Genomic DNA, 18,710 nt, shown 5'->3' on the forward strand with positions numbered 1-18,710 from the left:
CACCATCAATCATAAAAATTTGGGAACAAAGAATCACAAAGACTCTAAAATAAGTAGAGTGGGTGGGTTGGTTAGACATTTATCTGCCTCTTCTTTTAAACTAGTTCTTTAAGTACTGTTCACACTTAATAACTAAGCATAGGTTTGTCACCGATCAGAAGAGAAAGACGAGAACAGAGGTATTAAGTTTAAAGAAAGAGTGGTCCATCGTTTATTTACACGGCGTTCAAACTCAGGCAAGCTTGCAAAGCCTTTTTTACATGTGTGATCTCACTCCATTCTTACACGTCCTTTGAAAAAGGCAGCCCGCGTTGCCTTAACCCCATTTTACAGACAGGGAAATCAAGCGCAGAGGCTCACCTGCCAAACAACTGCAAATTTGCTGCTGGGTCAAAGGGTGAACTTATTTAGATTATTCCCCTGGGTGACTCTACTGGGAGTGCAGTGAAATGCTAACAATTTTGTTTCTTCAAAGTAAATTTTCTCCAGTATTTCCAAACACACAAAGCAATCGTACAAGGGGCATTAGCTCCTCAGTTAAGAATTCAGCTTTACTGTCACACACATACCAAAAGTGCCATAGTCAGATACCAGGCTGTTCCCCAGAGGACAAAGTCGTAAACGTTCACCCTGTGTCCGAACAGCCTAAAGTGAACACTCCTTGAGAGAGCTGTTGGCAAACTAAGTGTTGACCACATTCCTGGTTACCCATAATAACTGATTAAGCTGTGGTTTAGAAACAAACTTCAAAGCAAGCAGTCTGCAGAAAATATGGGGACTGACTCTTCCAATTAGCAAAACTCAGACTCTATAGATCATTTTGTTACTGATTTTAGACGACAAACCTTAGGGTAAAATGACTTTGTTTCTTGGCTTGAACGAAAATATGTTTAAAAATAAATATACAATTCAAATATGTTCTAGGCAAGGACTAGTTATTTAAATACTGTATAAATGTTTTATTTACACTCTCTTCCATGTTCCACTGAGGCATATTTCTTTTAGGTACATGGGAGACTGTATCATTAAGGCTAATGGTGGTTTTCTCTAGAAAAAAAAAAATACATGAACACCAAAGGAATATTTTTCAGCTTCTTGGCAAAACACAAAAGCGAGGGGAAATGATGTGGCTTTAGTTCCAATTGTTTTCATTTTTTTCTGTCAGCTCAATGTTGTAAAATGTGTCCACATTTTATAGAACCTGAGTACATAAAATGCAGAGGTAAATCACTACTTTCTGTCTAAAGCAAACCGGCTTTTTACAAATCATTTGACTTTTATTTAAAAAAAGAAAGAAAGAAAAGAAAGAAAGAAAAGAAAACATGCTCTCCCCAGAAAATAACAGGCCAGTGGGTTCTCCTACGGGGGAGTCGGGTTTGAGGTGGGCAGGCCCCCTGCATGGACTCACAGGGGCGCCCTGGTCCCTGCCGGCTGCGGCTGCCCCCTGTAGTCACCAGAAACAGGACTGAGCTGATCACGACACTGCATACAAGTTTTGAAGAAACTACCAAATAGTAACAACTCAATTACCTTTTGTGGCTTATTTTTATTCCAAAGCAATAACCGAGAAGGGAAGGTCTCCACGGCCCGTTTTGCCTTCACTGATCCACCTCCTTCCCCACAAACACCTACTGAAGGAAGGTGTTAAAGCAGCATGTGTTAAGATGCAACACCGCTTCTAAAAATAATCTGGGGGAGCCAGGCATGAAACCCAAGTTCAGGTGTGCTTAACTATGGAATTCATTACTCAACTAGGAAGGGCGTTCTTTTCAACGCACAGCTGGTTTTTAGCAAGTAAAAGGTATCAAGACCTCCACTGTGATTTTGTAAAAGTAGGCTAAGTCGCGTGAATTTACGCGTAAAAGTAGCTGAAAAACCAAGACTGCGGCGTGCTTTTTCAGCCTAAAAATAACCAGGGGGTGGAACCAAACGGGAACCTACATTTCAGCAGAAAGGTGATAAACAAGAGAGCCAAGCAGATACTATGCTGAACAACGAAGAAACCCCACTTAATGGCTTATGCTGACTTGAAAACAGAGCGAAAAATTCAAACTTTTAAAAAATTCTTTCTTGGAGGGAGGCTGCGGCGGGGCGAGGGGCCTGCCTCCCGCGCCGCGTTCCGCAACCCGACCCCTGCCCGCCGCGCTCGCCCGGCGCTCCGGCTGGTTGCTCGGCAGGCCGGCCGCCCACCCGCTCCCCTCGAGCTTGAAAAATTCAGACTTCACGAAGGTGAAAACAAACGCAGTTAGGTGTGTAGGTCACCCCCCAAAATAACCTATGGCTATTAGAGTTGCCGTGAAGCTCCTCAGAACTGTTAAAACCTGACAATACGCAACCACTCTGATTCACCTTCGATTCCAGTAACTGACAGAAATTTCTCACCGAGACCCTAATTTTGGCATCAAAAAAATGAGTTTGTTGATCAGAATCGTAAAACTTAAAATTTCACTATAATTTGCTAATTTAATAGTAAAAAAGCCATTTAATATCGTACCCCAATCACTCACCAAGGAAGGGGGGGAAGAAGACGGCGTTTGGAGTTGCATCGGAACACAATGTTTACAACAACATAAAATATCCAGAAAGGAAAATCAAAAGCCAATAAATATTCAGTCTACATGAAATACAGGAAAAGAGGAGAAAACACTGAGAGTACCTTGCTGTACCACGGAGACAGGAACCATGATCCCTTCCTAGGTTACTCTTTGGATATGTAATGCAGTTGGCTTTAATTGCTTACGAGTGTGTGATACAATTAGGGAGAATCTGTCTTTAGCTCTGAAAGAAGCACGAATGCACGAAAACTCTAATCACAGACCACTGTGGATTGTTAGAGCAATTAAGAACACAATGTCCAGCCTTGAAAACCTTTCACACATATCACCTGCTAACCTTTGGATCCAGGTTTCAGACTTGCAAAAACCTTGGGGTTCTTAAGGGCAAGCGAGATCTCGTTAAGGAAGGAAATAAAGTGGGAGTCTCTTTCGGATTTCTTTGACTCAAAAATGACAACAATGGTAAAGTGAGGCTCTGGGCGGGTGAGGAAGTAGGTGCTCTGAACTTTGTCGTCATAGAAGTGGACCACTTTCTCCAAGCTGTTCAGGTCGGACGTGCGGTCTGTCATGATCATGATGACGTTGGGCCAGTGCATGACAGGCCTGTCGCTGGGCAGAGACACCACGGCCGGATACTGATCCACACCCTTTGGGGCCTCTCTGTAGGAATGGGGGTGGTGATAGCCGTGACCCTGAAAGCTCTCGGAACCTCGGTTGTCAAAGATTAAGGACACGTTGGCAGCATCGTATTTCCTGATGAAGCTGGAAATCTTTCCAAAGAGGTCTGGGTTGGCTTTTGCAGTCAGTGTTTTCATTTCCGAAGCAGTCGTCTGTCGGCTCAGTGCCTCGTGAAAGTAAAAGCTAAATTTGGCAAGAAGCATGTTTTTGAGTTTCATTAGCCAAAGGAAAAGGTGTGGGGGCTGAACGGCCTTCTGAGACTGCCCTCCAAACAGATGTTTCTTGGTCTCCCGTTGCTTTTCAAAGATCTGGCCCCAGGTCTGGAGCTTGGTGTGAGCGCTGTGTAAGTTAACCAGAGACGGGAGAAACTTCCACTCAGAGACCTGAGCCTGGGCCTTCAGTAGATGACTCAGGACATCGACTTCCAGCTGGAAACTGCTTTCCAGGGGACTGAGGATGGGGTGGTGAAATCTAAAAGGGGAAGGGAAATTTACAGAACTAAGTGGAAATGTGATACCTGGATGACATTTTCTAGCCTCAAAAAAAACAAAAAACAAAAAACAAAACCCAGAACAGTGTGGTCAGACAACTAATATTATGTTTGGGGGCTGAGAGTGAAGGAAAGATGGAAGGACTCCATGTTGATTTATTTAAAAGATCATTCTGACATAACTTCACCATCTCAGAATTATGTCAGCATCATAGACTCCCCCGGAAATAGCCTGATGTCAAAAAAAAAAAAAAAAGAGTGGCTACCTTCTTTTCCTTCTTTTCAAATACAGAGAAACTGAATTAGCTATAAGTCTTTCTTAACTTATTTCATTTATTCTGGGAATTATATTTATTATGAGAACATTATCATCAAAACAAGGCATCCTATGATTTAAATGAAATGAAGGAATTTCTCCCTGGTGCAATCAGAATTATTATAAGAAGTGGGGGGGAAAGTAAGTACTTCTCTCACCAAGTGACTCTCTATCACTCTATCGTGCCTCTATACCAGTAGTTAAAATAATTGACAAATAAAATGCAATATTGATAACTAAAAAAACCAAAAAAACAAAAAACAAGGCATCCTATTTTCAGGGTGTCGTCCAAAAGGGGCAAAGAAAAGGTCACTAAAACATCTTTTAAATGTGTATAGAACACATAAACTTATTTAATGCTCTCAGTAACTCTAAAAGGTATTATTAAACCTATTTTGCAGATGAGAGTAGAGACTATAAACCAGTATCTGAAATATGGTATATAATCAATAAATGTTTATTCAAGGAATAGAACATTTACCAAAAGCTCTCATTCCATCCTAGTTCCCAAATTCCTTTCATATTTAATCGCAGTTAAAAACAAAATGGTGGCCTAATTAAAAAAGTCTTACACTTCACTCACTTTCTATTTATCTCAGGATAAAATCCAAAATCCTTAAAAAGGTTTACAAGGCCTTGAAGAATCTGGCCCCTTCTCAGCTGGAGCCGCATTCCCATTCTTCTCACTTTCTCCAGACATTAAATAATGAGAAATGTGACGCTATCATAAAGGTTAAGGTAATAGTGCTGTTGCGTTTCTACTTGTTCCAGACAGAATGTTTTTAGAATTTTTTGACCATGACCTACAGTAAGAAATACTAGGTGACTAAGGACATACACCTGTAGATAAATAAAAGGTTTTAAAATTTCATATTCACCCTTACTATGCAAAATGTACTCTTGATATTTAGTAATATATAGAGAGTAAATTAGATGACTACTCACTAAATTAATTTTATGATTCATGGACTGCTACCTGCTGTTTGTAAAACATCTTTCTACTTCCCGTGTATAGTAGATTGAAGGGGGTGGGGACAAGATGTGTGAGGAGCCTCTCTCCCAGGCAGAGGTGGGAAAAGCGCACCCGCAAAGACCCTGAGGCCAGTAAGAGCTTGACCCGCTTCCATCACCACTACTTTCTGCTACTTTAGGTCTCCTCTTTAGAGTCACCTCCTTAGAAGTGTCTTTTCTGTCCACCCCAGACTAGGTCGGGCCCCCTGATTACATCCTCTAGTTTCTTATGACCTGTCTTCCCTTGTGGTAGCTTAATCATATAATTTATCAGACAAACTGGGACATAGGGTCACCCTTGCTTTGAGCTCCTCCTGAGGGGAGGTAAAAGCTGCCCACTTCCTTCACTCCTTATCTCGAACCTATGGCACATAGTAGAAAATTGGTCAATGCAGTAACTATGTTAAGAGCTGAATCCTAGTTTCTGCCTCATTGATTCTGTCTTTTGCTTATGATCTCAAATGAAGTTCTGTAACAATGAGATGGAAGGGTTACAGAGAGGCCTCTCTGTATGGACCACTTAGAGCTTTCTTGCTCATCTTTTTCTTCTGAAAAATGCCCAGGGAGTTTCAGTGTCTGCATGGCCTGGTGCATCCTCCTTCTCAAGGAGCCTACAGGAAGCCCTTACACTCTTCCTCAAGTTCCAATGCATCTGGGGAGGTTTCAGGAATCATCTTAGCAAGATATGGGAAGATCTAGCGTTTTCTGAGCATACCCCCATGCCCCAGGCACCATGGGAGATGCTTTACAGGCCTGAGCCCACGTGATTTATTGCTTCACTGTCAATGAGACCTGCGAGTCTTACACAGCTGTTTTGGCCTCAGCTGAAGAGGATAATGCTGGTCATCAATTAAACAATTAGGGAAAAAAATCACAAGTATATCAAGATTTTTTAAAAATCTATTTAAACACAATGGCTTGTGATTCAGAGAGCCCACACTAGGTTGGATATTATAAGATAGAAACTGATTATCATGTGATAAATAGGATGCAGTTATTCACATGACAGTAACACATTGTTTTTTTCCCTATTACTGGCATTTTACAATTCACATCCTTCAAGTTAGGGAAGCTAAAACGTGGGTGGAAGATATAGTCTAATAATACACTCAAAGAATCAGATAGATACACCAGATGTCAAATCCTCTGGTTCATGTGCTCAATTAATTAATTTGGACTCTTCAAACACTACACAATTCAAAATAAACATTAAGAAAGTCTAATACACACACACTATAGCATGTCTCAAAATCTCTGCATTCTAAGAAATGCTCTTACCACCTTAGCCTTCAGGCAACCTGACAGTTAATGAGCATTAAGTATAACAAGATTCTATAATCATGGGTATCAAGAAAATCTGCCAAGGAACTACAAACACAGTAAGACTGTTAATAACCAGGAGAATGGTATCATTCTACCGCAAATAACAAAACTTGAAGTGATTTTTCTGTTTCCAGTAGGAAATCCATTTATATCCAAGGTTCTCCTTGAAAGAACATGAATTCTCTGTACAAACCTTCAGAAAGAATTCTGCACAAGCTCTTCCATAAACATATGCTAAAAGTGTTTAGACGTTCAACATTTATTAGGATGAAACGTGAATGCTGAAGATACTTTTCATCCTTAAAAAGAGCTATAAATTCATGCTAATATTATTCTGCCAAGACTTTGAGATTAGCGTTACGTTGTAGCATTTTCCCATTCCCACTCTGTGCCTCATACCTATTCACATCTCACACCATGGCGGTGGAGGGGGGGGAGTCTGTTAAATTGTTGTAATCCAAAAATATATACCTCAGCTATGGCAGCAAGCTTGAGAGAGTCCGAATACAGAATAAATTGACAACTATTTGCAGAAAACATCTGCTCCAAAAAAAGCCAAAAAAGAAGACAGAAAAAGAGAGAAAGAGCTCGAGCACGCACTCCCTCCCCATCAAGGAGTTCCTTCCAAAAGTACGTGGGTCCCCTGCATGTGAGTAGTCAGAAGCCCAATGAAAAATAAAACTGTAGCACCATGTGAATCTATGAAATGTCACAGAACTGCACACTTTAAAATGGTTAAAACAGTAAGTTTTATGTTATGTATATTTCACCAGTTTTAAAAATCTATAATCTCATTTAAAACAATTAGTTTACTAGTTTTTAGATACAAATGGGGAGGAAGCTGTAGCTCAGTGGTAGAGCGTGTGCTTAGCATGCACGAGGTCTTGGGTTCAATCCCCAGTACGTCCGTGAAAAAATAAATAAGCCTAATTACCACCCGGTTCCAAAAAAAAAAAGTAGAAGCAGATACAAATGTGCTGCTGAAGATATAAAGATGAATTAGCCAAAGGTTTGCCCTATAGGACTTCCCCTGGTAAAAGGAGATATTTACAATGGACACAGGTAGGAAGTAATACCTCTCTTACAAGGGGTACAAATCAAATAACAGTTTAGAAAAAAGAGTAATTCCTTTCGGTAGAAAGATTGTGCAGGCTGTAGAGGAGATAGGATTTGAACTGAGCCATAAAGCTTAAAGAGAAGGTAGATTTAGCCAGGTAAAGATGAGGGCTTAACTCTCTGGCCCCAATTCTTAACCACCCCTGATTCCACACCCTCGGTTGTGTGTGCCTCTGCAGCTCCTCCCACCAGAGGGGAAGGATACCCTCCCACCCCAACCACGGATCGGGCTCTGTGATGTGCTTTGGCCACAGGGATGGTAACAGATCTGACGCAAACAAAGGCTAAAAAGGAGGGGGTCGGGCTTGCTCTCTTGCACTTGGGCCATCATCCCTGGGTAGCTGCTTCCCTGCTAACCTTGGGCTCAGAACGAGCGCACGTGGAGCTGACGAGGCCCAGCGCTCACAGCTGTAAGCCAAGCGCCAAGCCCCAGGAGACCGATCACATTAAGCAGAGCTTCCCAGATTAGGCCAGCCAACTCCCAGAAGGCCTGCAAGCCTGCGAATGTGATTTTTGGGGTGGTCTGTTATACAGAATGATTATTTCAACAAGTGATACATAGTGGAACAGGATGGGGTTCAGAACATGCTACCCCAAAATATGGCATCTTGGTATATTGACCATTTTAAGCTGAACGAATTTGAGAAATGGCAGGAAGGACTTTCTGACCCCCTTCTGAAGCAGGTCACAAAACCCTCAGGTAAGACCCTCCCTGTACCCTGAGGAAAGGCACATCCTTATCTTCAAAGACAAAAGGTCACAGAGAAGAATCTGAATGAACAGGCCTCACTGTTTCCCCCAGTTTAGTACACTTAGCTCACACCTTTTTTTATCCTAGCACATTTTTTCCACATCCCTCCACTCTTCACCAAATCTAGCATAAAAACACAGGTTTAAGGACTTCATTGGGCCTTCATTTCTTTATGAAGGCTTCCATACCTGATAAAACCTATATTAAATACATTTGTATGATTTCCACTTGTTAATCTGTCTTTTGTTAAATGGCCCCCAGCTGAGAACTTAGATGGGTAGAGGAAAAAGATATTTTTTCCTCCCCTACAAATTCAAGGACTTTCTAAGCAAACTAAGTAACAGGAACCAAGGTAGGAAATGGGAAATTCGGGGAATACATTACATTGTGGACTGTGTTGGGGGCTTCTGCTTAAATCCTCAAAGTTTTCTCTTTGAAGCCGCTTCCTTTTTACTAAGAATTTGAGTGCAATTTAAGGCATCTGATGGGCCTTAGATAATTTGAAAAGGTAGGCTGGGGCAAGATCGCAGAAAGCCTTGGATTTTCACAGTTAAGATCTACATACGTCAAACGCCTAGAGCAGAATGCGCCCCACAGAAATTGCACTATTGTTGGTTTTGCTTATGAAATTTTCAGTGGGCAATAACCTTGTTGAACTACACACACACAACCAACTTTCATTAATAGTCTTATAATCAAAACAAACAAAAACACAACAACAACAAAAAATAGTCTTATCATCACAAATCTTTTCTTGAAGGAAAAAGGGCATAAAGCCTAAATAAATCACAGTTCTGCCTTTGGTAAGAATTCTGCCATTTGAAGCATTCAGATAAAAAAAAAAAGTGTTTCCTAAAATGCAATAAGAAATTTTACGTAACTCAGTTTTTTAAAAAAATGTTTTTTAAATTCTAGTAATAAAATTATGGTTAAAGAATAAAAATCATTTAATAGAATATTATTGCCACATCAGATAGATTTTTAAAAGCTGTCTAGAACGCACAAATTGCTAACTTCTTTAAAAGAATTATTTCTTAAAAATTATCTTCTATAACTAGTGGTTACCAGTGGGGAGAAGGAAGGGGGGAAGGGCACCATAGGAGTAGGGGATTAAGAGGTACAAACTATTATGTATGATAGACGCTACAAGGATACATTGTACAACACAGGAAATACAGCCAATATTCTATAGTAACTATAAATGGAGTATAACCTTTAAAAAACTGTGGATCACTATACTGTACACCTGTAACATATAATATTGTTTATCAAATATATGTCAATTAAAAAAAGTATGTTCTTGATGTAGGAGAGTAAATACTAATTTGCATTTAAAATGTATCTTCCAGTTTTGTTTTAACCAGATGAGCCAAAATTTTCTTTATGCCCATTGTACAAAACAGTTGGGTAAATAAATTCAAAACAAATTCAAAATAAATTCAGAATCAAAAAATGTTCCATTGATGCTTTCTTGGGGAAAAAAAACAAAACAAAAACAAACCCAAGCTCTACTTCTCAAAAGTATTCAAGGAATAGTAGACATCCTGACCCTCCACGAGTTAAATCCATATTTTTTCTTCTAATGAAAACTCAAATGATTAATGTTAATTATTTAGTCTGAAATGCAGCATCACAAAATGACTGTGATTCTTAAACAAGAATTTATATTTGCTTAGTAATGTAGTAAGTTTGCCTAAAGAAGAAACCTTTAACATCATTCTAATCTGAGCACAACTGGCTTCCAGAGTCAAAAACAAAACACGTTTTCCCTTCGTCTCTGAACGCAGATGGGACATTGCAATCACTCATACTGAATCTGCATCTCAAATCAGCGCCAGAGGTTTAGACTCCGCGATATACATCACACTTGTTAACTTTTTAATACAAAAGCATTTCACTGGGGGACAAGGGGTATAGCTCAGAGGTAGAGTGCGTGCTTAGCATGTACAAAGTCCTAGATTCAATCCCTGGTACCTCCACTAAAAATCATAAACAAATAGATAAACCTAATTACCTCCCACCCCAAAAATTAAAATAAAATCTTTTTAAAAAGCATTTCATTGTTTGAAAGATGAAAGATTCACACAATTTTTTTTATCAGTGTTCTGATGTGGATCATGTATATTGGGACAAATCAATAGTCCCTGAAAGATAACTTGGGCCATTTGGGAAAAGGATTAACTCTTTCAATACAACAGAATACCAAAATATGAATTATTTCTCTAGAACACCAGAACCATCAAAAAAGTGTGCCTGGTGTAGCACAGATGTCAAATCAAAAAGACTACAGAAAAAGGAATGTTATCCTGGCAAAGGGCAAATCATGTTAATTTATATCTAAAATAATTCCACTTCCCAAAGAAAATCAATGTATTATGCAGAATTTCAACTTCTCAGAAATTCTAAACTACAGAATTTATATTGTTCAAATTAACCCAAAGCCTCTTAGATAATTTTCAGACTAGATTGTGTCTGCAATCAGTAATTCCCTATTAATTAGACAAAGGTAGCACTGATGGAGGATGGAGACTACAGATGAAAACACCTATTGACCATCTGTGATAATACAACCCAGCTCCATCCATATCCACTCAGCAGGATGAGGGGTACACCCAAGTACTGCCCTAAGAGCTTCCAGAATGAAATCTGGGCTTTTGCTACTGAAAAAATGCCCAAGGCTCTGGGAAGTGGGATGTTTCAAAGAAGGTTCAAAGATGATAGATCACAAATCTAATAAAATAAAAATAAAAACAGTTAAATAATAATAATCCTTCATTACTATGACACAATATACCCACACGCACGTGTGCACACACTGGTAAAGTTCAACAACCAGTATATCCCAGGGTTGGCATCTTTCTCTTATTTATCCAGTTTTCCCTTGCAGACTTCTGTATCTGTATCACAGGGAACTTTTAAAACAGACAGGTTTCTGTGCACCCAATCAAAAACTGCTAAGTCTTACTCTCTTGGGAAAGAAGAAGACAGGCCCAGGTCTGGCTGTTTTCTTAAGGTCTGGAAATGGTTCAGCAAAATGCTTTCACATTAGCATTTGGGAATCACCACATGAGATCTCTTCCCCTTGAGAATCCTATCTCCAATGGTACTGTAGTTTTTGGTTTTTAAAAAACTTACTTGATTAAAAGAAAACATATGCTAATCAGATTTGAGGAAGAAATTAAAGAATTTTCCAAACAAAATATTTGTAAATGTGTAAATTTGTTTATAAAAAAATGTGAGTTATTTATATACACAGACCATCTCTTGAGAATAATACAAAGAACTTATTAACATTGATTGACTCTAGGGAAGGGAATTAAGTAGCTGAAGAACAGGGGCCAAAGACAGACTTTTCACTATTCTATTCTTTTGTATGTTTATAAACTTCAAGCCATGTTAATATATTGCCTATAAAAATAAATAAAATGAAAATTTAGACTACAGTTGACCCTTGAATGATGCGGGCTTGAATTCCCAGGTTTTCTTCAAAGTAAATCCTTTGAATCCCTGGATCGGAAACACAGACATGGAGGAACTGCAGATATTTTTGCTTTCTACCTACCTTTGCTTTCAAAATCCTACCTGCCTTAAAAGTCTTCTCAGATGGTACCTTCTTTCTGTAGTCTCTTTTAATCTCCCCACTTTGCCCCCTTCCCCCAGTCCATTAATGAGATGAGTATCAGTCTTCATTTGTGAATATAAATTAACATATCTGCCTTTCTTTTTAAAGTAAGCATATCATATATCCAAAAGAGTGGTGTCCTTTAAAGTCATCACTTTCCATTTAGTTCATCATAAAATGACTGAGCACCCGCAAGATGCAAGGCTCTCTGCCAGGCTCTACGGTCCCCAAAATAAAACTGGGTCATTCAGCAGTTAGTGATGTTCACACTTCTCAAATTCTTTTCAAATTGCTTTTTGGGCCAGGCAGTGAGCAATACATTGCAAGGGTCTTGTTTCTTTGTCAGTAGCAATTTCCCTCAAAAATTTTTTTCCAGCTGATCAATATCTTAAAAAAAAATTAAACTGGCTACTAATATCTTTTTTAAAAATTTTATTTATTTTATTTATTTTTCTGGGGGGGAAGGTAATTAGGTTTACTTATTTATTTTTCAGAGGAGGTACTGGGGATTGAACCCAGGAACTTGTCCATGCTAAGCATGTGCTCTGCCACTTGAGCTATACCCACTCCCCCAATATCTTTTTGATTATCAAAAAAACTTAAGTATGCCCTCCTCTAGAGCACAGATGCCTGCCTCCACCAAGGAAGTTTAAAACAAAAATCAAAGCTATGCCACAGGTGCTGAAAACAATTATAAAGGAGTTTCCAACACATGTTAAGTAATGGCTCCATCAGAGGAATCGAGTGGATAACTCACCAAGGTGATTACTTTGAAAGGAACCTTTATTTGAACAATAGTTTCTTAAAAAGACACAATATGAGATATACAATCTCTTGCTACTGTGTGAATTCTTTCATAAGCAGAAAAATCAGTTATAATATATCTTTTAAGGAGTACTTCATTCTCAATATTTTGCTGTTGCTCAGAAAAGTATCCACCCAGCAGGGTATTAATTAAGCCCAAAGAAGATGCCTAAATGTATACCTGTTGATTAATTACCATGTATAAAATGTAACACAGCTATTTCTCCTTCATACTTACTCCATCACAGATTTTCACAGGCAGGTAGGGAAAACGGAGACTCTGTGTGTGATTGCAAGGCTGCCAAGTTCCACCCCCACCCCCATCTACACTGACCTGGAGCTGTACTTCTTGAGGATGGTGTCCAAAAGCCCAACAAGCTCCTCGGCATTGATGAACTTCTGGGTGCTGAGGGTGTACATCTTCTCATAGAAGTCTGCGATCTCCATCCGAGCCTGAACGAAGAAGCAGAGTTGCTCTGACAGGTGGGAAAGGAGCTCTTCCACATGAGGTACGGTCCCTCCAAGGGCACTGCGGCCACTTGCTACCTTTTTCAGCTCGTTATGCAAGGAAGTATAGATGGTGCGGATGGAATCTTTCCTGCTGAAGAAAGACTGGCCCCCTGGTAGGCAAATGACATAAGCACACGACAGGTAAGGAAGAGAAACCAGAAGCACAAAACACCTCCCAGCATCCAAAAGGGAAGTATCTGAACTGCTGAGCTCAAAACGTGGTACTTTTCATCAGCCATATTCTCTGACTTCCATGATTTGGATTTAAATATTTTGTGACTCATAATTTCACTGCAGAGTAAGTTAAGCAAATGCCTGGTACAACTCATTAGTGTAGCAATGGACCTGTGTATAACCTCCTTACCCATGAGCCAATTCTCCCCCAACCCATTTCAGTAAGGATTCAGATATAATTCAGAGGGTGATTAACCTAGCAAGTGACATCAACCTGGATCTAAAAAGCCATACTTCCACATAAATATATTTAAAACAAAAGAGAACACCCAATTATGAAACACTGTTGTTATTCCAGGTAAATCAGAAAATTTTATTTCTGCTTTGGAGTTGCATTTTGCTTTTAAGCTGTACCAGAAAATGGAAAACACAGACTACTGGGGTCCCAGGGGGAGAAAGAAGATGTTAGTGCCGTTAACAAGGTTGACACTACAGGTATATCACAATAAGCACCACATTGTGAATTATTAAGAGTAAAAGACGATTACAAGTAACTGCTGCTGTAAAGGAAATCAGCAAAAAATAAGGCCAAATACATTCTTTTCAACAGTCAGAATGGTTCAACTGGCATAGGCATCATTTCCTTACTTCTGTATTATTATATGATCAACTATATTTCTAATTATAGAGCCAGCTTCATAGATGTTTTCTTAAGCAATTCTGTACCCTACCAAAGGGGCAGAGGCAGGACACGGGGAGAAGGAAAAGACACAGGGCAGATTTAAAACAGTAACTCTTAGGAATATATAAAAATCTCAGAGATGAGTAACAGAATGCTTTAATGAATGAATTACTAAACACACCAATTAGGAGTGAAAATTACTTATCAAGGCATCTGTAAAATATCCTCTTAATGAATGAAACATTTCACAATATTGTTTTAGTTCACTGCCCAGTTTACATTTCAAGAATTGACTGTTACATCCCTTACTACTATGGTGACCACCTTGGCTCATGTTTTCTCATGTTTACCCATGTTTACCCATGACCTTCCAGGTTTTAACACTTTAAGTCTAGCTTCTCAGGAAACCCCTTCATCCCATGTCCTGGGAAACCCCTCAACCCTGGGCAACCCTACAGTGTTGGCTACCCTACTTACTGCTGATTCCATAAGCAAACTACTAATACTCAAAAAGTGTTTTCCCCAATATACTGCCCAGAGACTATCATTCACATCACTTCTCCTAATAGCAGCAAAAACCATATGGTACAAGTGGATTGACCTTGACACCAATATCCATGCAATGCTGAATCCTGGAAGGTTTGCCCGCCTTCTGCACCCATATTTGGTCTAGCTTTGCAGATTTTGTAAAGCGACAGTATGGAATAAAAAGACCTCTGTGCCCAGGTCTAGGACAAAATCTCTCAGGTTAGGAAGGTAACAAGAGTACCACGTAAACCCTAAAAGCTCTGGAAGTCCGACAGACTTGGTTCCAAATCCCAGCTTCCAAACTGACAAGTTGTGTGATGTGCACATGACTTAGCCGCCTTGGGCCTTAGTTGTCATTTTAACATGAAACCAGTAAAAGGGCTGCTAAGAAGACAAAATGAGACAACATGTGATATGCAACATGCCTGCAGCAAAGCGCATACTCAGTAATGCTAATCCCGTTCCCTTCCGTTTATAGCTGCTATAAGGCATTCTCAACACTACACAGTTAGGCTTCTGAAAATTTGGTAAATTGGGAGCTTCAAGTACTGTTAAAAAAAAAAAAAAGCTAGCTATGTGACAGATAGCTAGGTGACCTCAACTGTGTACTCACTTCCTCTGTTAAACAAGGTGATCTTGGTGCAAATTTTAACTCTAGGTGAAAAAAAGGGTACTTTCCTTAAACATATGACCCTTATCTGGGCACACGGAAACACCCATAAATACCAAAAATACCTTTTAAAGCTTATCAATAAACATCAATCACTAGTATGTAAAACCAAGGAACCTGACACTATAAGGAAGGGAGAGACCACCAACACATTTCTTTTAAAAAGGTCTCTCTTCTCGATGCTCTCTGGAACACAAGCCTATCTGGTTAGGGATATCCAGTGGGGAATGGCCTTCCTTCATGCTGGGAAACAGGGAATCAGAGACACCAGACTTCCTTCTCTTTTCAGTTTTTCGAATTGACAAAAATATGATTATTCTGAATTATTTCCAGATGGCTGTTTTTATGAATGCTCATTATTTTTCAAGACTTCATTGGCGGGGAGGCTATAGTTTAAATGGTAGAGCACATGCTTAGCATGCGTGAGGTCCTGGATTCAATGCCCAGTACCTCCACTAAAAAGCCAAATAAATAAACAAATAAACCTAATTACCTCCCTCCTGCAAAAAAAAAAAAAAAAATTTCAACAGTCTCTCACATCATGAAACTTCAAGTAATGAGTATATTGAAGGAGCATGCAAAACCTCTAACTGAATATTTTATTCTACAACTTCTTGCTAATGATAATTTTTAAACATCAGTTCTGAATTCATTTTCTACCCTGATAACTTCCAGCAACCAGAAGATGAGGAAACTCTCCAGTAATGAAACAAAGGGGAGAAAAGTGTGACCTTCTAAAGTCCTCTGCAGGCATTGAATCAGCATATTTTAATCACTGATCCTTCCCCAAACAGGTATATTCCCCTCTTAGAGTAAAGAGAAGGCGCTGAGATGAGGGCTCTGCCCAGAGTCTCTCAGCACTGAGACAAGACAGCAACAGAAGGCTCCCTGTCAGCTCCATCCTGTGCCCAAAGGCCCAGGCTTACATCTATAATCAGGACTCGCTGCAAAGTTCTCCACTAAACACGGGTCACAAGAATGAGGTCAAAAAGACTGACTTTTTTAAACCATACTTTTTCATGTGTTTAAAAAATAGACACAAACTTTTTGTTTTGTTTTTTTAAACAAAACCATATAAACATTCTAATCAGCAATGTAGTTGAAGACCATGGGACTGTTTAAAATGGCAACAGACAAATTCTCCCAAGTTTTTAAGAAAATAGAGAGTCAGCTCAATAACCTGAAGTCATATTGTAAGCACGTTGGTAGCACAATCATTTCGGTACCAAAAAACTGTAAGATACTTGCAAAGTTAAAATTTTACATCTGGAACCTACGTTTACTGTACATGTGAGTAAGTTATGACGCATTAAAATTAAACATGCTATCTTCAGAACATTTACTCCAAAGTGCCAGATCACCTGGGAGCCTGGACAGCGCATGGGCATGTTTCACAGTGTAAATTGCTCCCTGGATCAATTTCAAACGACAATCCTCAGGCTCACCCACCCAGGCTGGGGTCCATGCAGAACTAATCACTTTACATAATCAGAGCCACCTCACAGAATCCAGGTCAGAGACAGTGATGGCCTAATGCATGTTCTTACGCACAACCAGTTCTATTTACCTAACACCAGGCACGTACAATTTAAACTAGCGTAGCAGATTTCTTAACTGAGATCTAGAAATAGTCTTTAGGAAATCCAACTGAACTGAATCCAATCCTCTCAGATTATATGCAAAATTGTACTACACACATATTTTTTTTCTGCGGAGCAAGGCCGCAGGTTTCATCAAGTTCTCAAAGGTGAGCTAAAAAAGCCCCCAAACTAGGAATCATGGCACTAGGTTCCATCAGCATTCTTCATGAGGTGGGGGAATCTAAAAACACTAAAACTGCCAGAAAATTACTCACCTTCAATTTTACAGCCAGCATCACCCCTTCATATAGATGTAATAAAATAAATCTATAATTTTTTATAAATCACATGGATACAAACACAATCTGACAGTTCAAAGGTAGGTATTCTGGTATGGGCGCTGTCACCTACCCACACAAGTGCACACACACAACCTGCCAATCTGCAGAAAGGGGAATTATAATACTGCGACAGCAATTATAAATTTGTGAGAAGTGCCAACGTAGAAAAGTGAGGAAAAAATACACAAGGTGAAACTATCTGACCAGTTTTTACCAATAAGTCAATATATTAAATAACGAGTTATTGTTTGAAAAGCTAAAAGCAAAATTAAGATCTCAGAAAGCCTGCTCCCTTGAGTGTTTCCTGAAAGCAAGATGTATATGATCACCTTCAGGCAATATAAGGAAACTGGGCAGAAAAACTCAAAACAGAGTCTGCACACAATTGTATATTTCTAGTCTACATTGTATATATGTGTCCTTCATTCATACCAGACCCGGTGCATCTGATAAAGGGTCTAAAGTAGGCTAAAGTACTAAAACAACTCTAAAAGCTCTAGGATTCATAATATTGGTAATTATAAATAGTAATAATTTCTAATGCATAGCCCTTGGCTTACACATATATTATTTCCTTCTGATCTACTCATACTAATTGCTTCTACTGATGAAAATCAGCTGAATCAACTCCTGGATTTTATTTTCAGGGCGAAGATTTATAATGGGATGATAAGTGTTTACCATTTTCCCTGTAAGTCCCCTATTGCTAGTGTTAGGCTTATTTCTTGCCTTTCCTGTCCAGTATTCATATTTTTCTTCATTCATTAAATATTTATTGAGGGCCTACAAACAGGGGGTAGGACTCCATCCGTACCTTTCCAAGGCCTTAACCTTAAGAGGCCAAACAATAGTGTTCATTAACTAGGTTGTACTGCCAAGTTTTGCTCCTCTGGCCGCAGTGTCGCTGGTTAGAAGAGCGGGGACATAGAGTTTGCTTAACTTCTCATTTATGGCACCAATCCATGCATGAGCAAAATGGATACATCCATCGGTTTGGAGCACAGCCCTGCAAAAAACAGCCACCCCGTTGGCCAATCTATCAGCAGCGGAGGCCGGTGGGCGGGGTTTGTGGAAGCCGAGGGAAGGAAGGGACCGGTGGGAGGAGATCTGGGAGTGCCAAGTTGAGCCTGCAGCTAGAGTGACAGAGACAGGAAACCCAAGCCACTGCCGATAGGGGAATATACTCCCTCTCCTTCCTCCTCAAGGGGCACGGGGGGCGGGGCGGAGGTACCTAGTTTCTGCCCCAGGTAGGTGAGGCTGTGATAGACCTTCTCGGCCGCGGCCAGGTGGGCCAAGGCCGCCAGCAGCGACAGCCAGCTGCCCCCCGCGCTCTTGTTGGCCTCTCGTTCCTTCTCCACATTGTCCTTGGCCTTGTCGTAAGAGAAGATGCCCAGGTGAGAGAAGAACGTCTCCAGCACCGCCTGTTCCACCGGGACCGGGGCGGCCAGCGGGATAGACTCCCCCATGCGAGCTGCGCTCCAGCTCCACCCACGTGCCTCTCCTCTCCCTCGCACTTCCGGGTTCTCAGGGAACGTGCGCACGAGCGTGCGTGCGCGTGA

General features: G+C 40.1%; 1 protein-coding gene across 1 annotated transcript; it reads right to left on the reverse strand.

Annotated features, from left to right (window-relative positions):
- Window positions 1-182: 182 nt before the first annotated feature.
- On the reverse strand, window positions 183-18,619 carry KICS2 (KICSTOR subunit 2). Its single transcript, XM_006205814.4, has 3 exons — window positions 18,383-18,619; window positions 13,001-13,286; window positions 183-3,704 (listed from the first exon to the last, which is right to left on the reverse strand). Exons 1-3 carry the CDS (start codon window positions 18,615-18,617, stop codon window positions 2,888-2,890), a joined length of 1,338 nt encoding a protein of 445 aa, XP_006205876.1. The 5' UTR covers window positions 18,618-18,619; the 3' UTR covers window positions 183-2,887.
- Between the last annotated feature and the right edge of the window lie 91 nt (window positions 18,620-18,710).

Source organism: Vicugna pacos, chromosome 12 (genome assembly GCF_048564905.1).
Source record: "Vicugna pacos chromosome 12, VicPac4, whole genome shotgun sequence".
In the NCBI taxonomy this organism is placed as follows: Eukaryota; Metazoa; Chordata; class Mammalia; order Artiodactyla; family Camelidae; genus Vicugna; species Vicugna pacos.